The following is a 6,000-nucleotide window of genomic DNA, read 5'->3' on the forward strand; positions in this document are numbered from 1 at the left end:
AAAGAGGGGAGATTCAGACTGGATAGAAGGAAGCAATTTTTTACAGTGAGGGTGGTGAAGCACTAGAACAGGTTGCCCCAAGAGGTGGTCGATGCCCCATCCGTAGAGACATTCCAGGTCAGGCTGGACGGGGCTCTGAGCAACCTGATCTGGTTGAAGATGTCCCTGCTCAGGGCAGGGGGCTGGACTGGATGGCCTCTAAAGGTCCCTTCTGACCCAAAGCATTCTGATCCTATGAATTAAGTTAATCACGAAAAATATGGGATCAATGTCCATCCAGAAGCATTTTGCACGTAGAGCTGAAGCCACAATACAGATAGCAGACACTGGCCTGTGGTGCAGGTTTTTGCTACACCTGATGCCTCCAAAGAGGACGACACAAGCTGGAGGCTCAGAAACACCACTTGTAATTTAAAAGGTTATTTTCAAAATACAGCTTCATAGCTATAAATAGCAAAGACAGCTTCTCACCCAGCAAGTACACAATGGCTCTTAGTCACAGTGGCCCAGATACTAGAGAAAGTGTAACTCTGCCATTGTTGAACGCCACGCAACATTTGGGGCCACGGTGCGCTTCAAACTAACCCACTTTGTAAGACTGGTCTTAGGTCTTGTAAAAGCAGATGCTGACTCTGACAAATTAAGTCAATTGTCTCTGTTAACCCTTCTATTACCTAAAAAGACATCTGCTCGTCACTATTAAGTTCTTTAACCTAGGAAAAAAAATTTTACCCAATCTTCCCTTCAACAAAGCAAACTCTTTTCAATGTGCAGGATTTCCTCCCTCACTGTGTGGCCATTTGGTTTTGCAAGTATTAAACGAGAGCAGACGGTCAGTACCATCTGCCCAGGATCTCATAATGTTATGTTTCTAATACCAAGAGAAGTTATTAAAAAACTCCTCACACGTACTACATTCATTTCTCTTGCCAACACTCTGGGGACCCTCAGCCTAACTGGACAGTATCATTTCCCACGTTCAGTGATAAAGAACTAACAACCTCTTCAACCACGATAATAAACGTTTTCATCTGATACAGATTTATAGACTCAAGATATCCACGTACAACAAAACCTCTAACAATCAGTGTTTTTCAATTCAGGTGCACATGAACACCACAGCACTCTTTGGTGTTGTCTGAGATACGCAGGTGAAAAAACGTTAATACACCAATGGGACACTGGAACAAAGCTTTTATTAAATTCAAAGTAAGGTTAACCTCCCTTCCAGTAAAGTTTCTGAAAAAACACTTTACGTAGGAGACTCGCTTGCACAGCTAGCATCTGCCTACTCGCTCATCTAAAAGCTGTTCCAGGTATCAAGCCCTAGGTGTTGCTGCTCAGTGTTACCCGATAGTTAGCTCCTACGACACAATTCTTTACGTATACAGAATTGTATTTGCAGGCTGCTTGTTTGACCTTGCAGAGACAACCGCCCGTTGTCTGACGAGTCTGATGCACTTCATGATACACTTTTGGCCAAGCGTCACATTCCGCACATCAGCAAGATACCCTGATACTTCTGAAGAGATCATGATCCATCCCGGCTGGAAAGTCCTCACAGAGTCCTCCCAAATCTACCATACTTCTGTCCACCTCAGCTTCACCCTTCTTGCTTGTCAAAATGCTTCCAATAGCCAGCTTTTCAGTAACTGGTTCTTACCAGTGTCTGTACGATTACTTATTTATCTGATAATAAACGTATACACACTGTACTGGAGACTACTTATGCAGCGTAACTGATTTGCTATTGCTATGCATAAAAAAGTAAAAAAAAAAGCTGAGCCATTACAGAGTTCACTGCTTTGCCAACTGAAGTCTTATTCAACCCGACGGTCCATAAGCTCCTATGCTCCTTGCTTCATAACTTATTTTTGGTACTCCAGAACAAAATGAATAAATGTCACTGTCCCTCGTTCACCGACAGCCACAGGCAAGCGAGCCCGTGACCCAAGCTCTTGAATGTCCCAAATGCTTCCATTCCATAATACCGGCCCAGCAAAGAAGAAAGCCCAATCAACTCAATTACTGTCCTGCTATTTGTGCCATTAAAGCATTATTCTTTACAAAAACATTATGTCCAGATGTTATTCCTGGACTGAGCTTCTTTTCCCAGTCCCGTCACTACTCTACATGCTTAATCTAGGAGATCTTGAGCTAAGAAAATTTTCTTCCTGAGGCTGGCCCTGATTCAAATCAGATTCATTTCACTGACCAGATGCAACAATCTGGGACGCCGATTTTGCACGCCCTGCTAAATTCTGCATCACTCTTAGATAGCAACAGGTTTCCCAATATTAAAGGGTAGCGATTTCACATGCTCCCTTACATTCCTGTTCATTTACACGACAGCGAAAGCTACAGATGAAACGCGGCACATGTTTCTAGACAGGCAAGGCTTTACCACCGAAGCTAACTCCCGCGACCGCTTTTGCGTGATCGTCAGCGCATTTGGATGAATATTAATAGAATCTACGTCGCTTATCTGAGATGCGGGCACTCTCTGGTCTCCGCAAAGGTTGCCAGAGAGCGGTTTGGGGAGTTTCAAGGCAACTCCGATACAACAGAGACACAGGAGCTGACAAGACGCTTCTGACCTTGCAGAAACCGCACCCCCCACGGGAGATATTCCTGGGACTGCCGCGATTTCAGCAGACCCCAAGCACAAAGTCAGAAGTTTTCTAAAAATTAATAAATTGCTCACCTAGCCAGGGTCTCAGCTCTGCCCGCCCAAGGCTTTCTTTTGCTAATTAAGCTACTTAATATCCCTGCGAGAACTCGCTCCACCGAGCCGCCCGACGGGGTCACGCCACCACGCTCCCGTCCGAACGGGGTCTGCTCGGTGCGGCTCGCACCGCGCCCGGCCGCCACCGCTGTTTACAAACAACCAACCCACCGCCGGTGCTGCGGGTGCTGCGGGCACCGCGGTGCCCCCCCCCCCCGCCCCTTCCAGCACCCGGGGAAGCGCCCCGGGCCCCCGCGTGTGTCCCCCCCGGGGCTGGGGGGGGGGGGGGGGGGGGGGGCCCAGCCGGGGAAGGGAGGGGGCGGCGGGCGAAGGGCCCAGCTCCGCCGGTACCTGGTGCAGGGCTGTCAGCCCGTCCACGTTGGTGGTGTTGATGCGGGCGCCGCGGCCCAGCAGCCGCTTCACCTCCTCCGTGTCCCCGCTGGAGCAGGCGGCCAGGAAAACGGCGCCTTCCTCGAAGCGGACGCGGGACCCCCCGGCGCCGCGATGCCGGCCCCGGCCACCCCCCGCCGCCACCGGCTCCTGCTCCGTCAGAGAGCCCTTCCAGCGCCGCAGCTGCTCGGCCCGCCGCAGCCGCGCCGACTCGGCCCGCTTCCCGCCCAGGTGCTCCGGCTCCGACATCGCCGCCGACCGCACTGAGGCGCAGGGAGCGCGCCGCGCCTCAGCCGGGAGCGGGGCGCAGCGCCCCCGCCGCCATCTTCGCTACGCCCCCGCCGCCGCCGCCGCCGCCGCCGCCGCCGCCGCCGCCGCCGCCGCGCCGCCCGCGCCCCGCGGCATGCCGGGACATGTAGTTCCGGCGGGCGGCGCCGCACCTGCCCGCGGGGCGGACACAGCTCCCGGCGGCCCCCGCGCGCCGCCGCACCTGGGCGCGACACGGACTACAGCTCCCGGCGGCCCCCGCGCGCCGCGCGGCCCCGCCCCCCAGCCGCCCTCCGTCCCGCCCGCCATGGCGGAGCCCGGTCCCGCTGATCGCGGCTGCCGTGTGTGCGCGCGCTGGGGCAGCCCGCTGTGCCCGTGGGGGGGTGCCTGTGAGGATGAGGCGGATGGGGGCGGGTGAGGGGAAGTGACCTGGGCAGGCTGGAGAGGTGGGTCTGTGGGACCCTCGAGAGGTTCAACAAGGCCAAGTGCAAGGTCTTGCGCCTGGGTCGGGGCAACGCCCGCTACCAACCCAGGCTGGGGGATGGAGGGATGGGGAGCAGCCCTAAGGAGAAGGACTTGGGGGTGCTGGTGGGTGAAAAGGGGCACACGAGCCAACAATGTGCTCTTGCAGCCCAGAAGCCGGCCGTGCCCTGGGCTGCATCCCCGGCAGCGCGGGCAGCAGGGCGAGGGAGGGGGTCCTGCCCCCCTGCCCCGCTCTGTGAGACCCCCCCGCAGCGCCGCCTCCAGCTCGGGGCTCCTCAGCACGGGACAGACATGGGGCTGCTGGAGCGGGGCCAGAGGGGGCACAGAAATGCTCCGGGGGCTGGAGCCCCCCTGCTGCGAGGCCGGGCTGGGAGAGCTGGGGTTGTTCAGCCTGGGGAAGGCAATGCTGCAGGGAGACCTTATTGCGGCCTCCCAGCGCTTAAAGGGGGGCTGTGGGAAGGGTGGGGGTGACCTCTTTAGCAAGGCCTGTAGTGATAGGACAAAGGGTGATGGTTTTAACCTAAAAGAGGGGAGATTCAGACTGGATAGAAGGAAGCAATTTTTTACAGTGAGGGTGGTGAAGCACTAGAACAGGTTGCCCCAAGAGGTGGTCGATGCCCCATCCGTAGAGACATTCCAGGTCAGGCTGGACGGGGCTCTGAGCAACCTGATCTGGTTGAAGATGTCCCTGCTCAGGGCAGGGGGCTGGACTGGATGGCCTCTAAAGGTCCCTTCTGACCCAAAGCATTCTGTGATTCTATGAAATGGCTGGCACAGGAAAAAGCCCCGTCTGTCAGGAAAACCAGGCCAAATCTGGCAGGTCCAGCTGCCCCTTCTGCCCACCCTGTTGCCAGTGAGATGGCCTGGAGGATGCTGAGCTTCCAGAGAGGCGGTTTCCAGTTTTCCTGTAGTTAAACCCAGAGCCTGGCCCTCCCAGTGAAGGCGAGCAGTGTTCAGGTGGCACCAGCCCAGGAAGCTCCGAGGCAAGGAGCAGAGGTCTGCCAGGATGCAGCGATAGCATTGTTGCAGCTGCCAGGCCCAGCGGCGTCCATCCCCCGGGCAGGCACCTGTGTACCGGCCCGCGGTGGAGGATGATGTCTGTAGGTGCACATGCTGCTCCCTTCCCTACCTGGTGTAGCCAAACCAAACTGTGAGTGTTTTCGGATGAGATGTTTGGGTTGGCTTCATTGCGCCTTCCCTGAGCCCCCTCTCGTGGCTGGAGTGTCCCGCTCAGCGCACCCTGCAGTGCCGCTGGCTCTGCTTTGTGAAGGTGCTGACGATCAGGCTCTCCTGGCAGAGAGCTGAGCACAGTTTTCATTCTGAGTGGAGGAGCTGCCCCTCTTCTTCAGTTTTTTTTTGTGGTATCAAGCTGCCAAACAGGATTTGCCTCAAATTGTTCGTTAGAGGAGTCACAGAACGAGCACACTGCTGCTAAATGATCAGTGACAAATCCCCGGGACCAGATGGCATTTGCTCATTAGACTGAAAAAAAAACCCAGCAGTTTTCAACAGAGTTCCAGGGAAAACCCCAGGAACCACAGTGCAGTGTATCTGATATCCCCAGCATGCGAATTATTAGGAACCACTCTAATGAACAGAGTTAGAAGCCACATTAAGGACTGTTAAATATTCATATAAATGCCTGATCATGGTTCATTAGCAGTCTAAAATTGCAAAACAGGAGCTGGGAATTACTACTGTAGAAATGGTTCAGAGAAGAGCAACAAGGAAAAGGGCTTCACGCAACGCGTGGTTTAGTACAGAGCTCCTGACAGCAGGGCAGTAAGGCTGCTAGCAGCTGAGGTGGGTTTGAAAGCAACAGGACAAATCAACGTCTATAAGTCCATCAAGGGTCGTAAACATGAAGTCATCATCATTGGTTGAGGAGGGCCTCTGGCTGCAGGTTGCCGGAGGCTGGGACCCCTCAGCACATGCTGCTGGCACCTGCAGGAGATGGGCTGTGTGCTGGGTCACAGAATGCCAGACTGGCGGGGGTTGGAAGGGCCCTCTGGAGCTCACCCCGTCCCACCCCCTGCGTGAGCAGGCACCCCCAGAGCAGGGGCACAGGGCTGCGTCCAGGTGGGGTGTGAATGTCTCCAGGGAAGGGACCCCACAGCCTCTCTGGGCAGCCTGTG

The 6,000-nt window shown here is 55.4% G+C and overlaps 1 protein-coding gene across 4 annotated transcripts in view; it reads right to left on the reverse strand.

The window, feature by feature from the left end:
• Positions 1-3,555, reverse strand: part of PPP1R12B (protein phosphatase 1 regulatory subunit 12B) — a 126,305-nt gene extending 122,750 nt beyond the window's left edge. Inside the window, exon 1 of one of the 4 annotated variants that reach the window (XM_075115894.1) lies at positions 3,077-3,552. In XM_075115894.1, coding sequence (XP_074971995.1) covers positions 3,077-3,364 — 288 coding nt within the window. In that variant the 5' untranslated portion in view covers positions 3,365-3,552. Of the gene's footprint in view, positions 1-3,076 lie in introns of all 4 variants that reach the window. The other 3 variants (XM_075115895.1, XM_075115896.1, XM_075115899.1) reach the window with 3 other exon arrangements.
• Positions 3,556-6,000: the final 2,445 nt, after the last annotated feature.

The sequence above is a fragment of the Phalacrocorax aristotelis genome, chromosome 21 (genome assembly GCF_949628215.1).
Source record: "Phalacrocorax aristotelis chromosome 21, bGulAri2.1, whole genome shotgun sequence".
Taxonomy (NCBI): domain Eukaryota; kingdom Metazoa; phylum Chordata; class Aves; order Suliformes; family Phalacrocoracidae; genus Phalacrocorax; species Phalacrocorax aristotelis.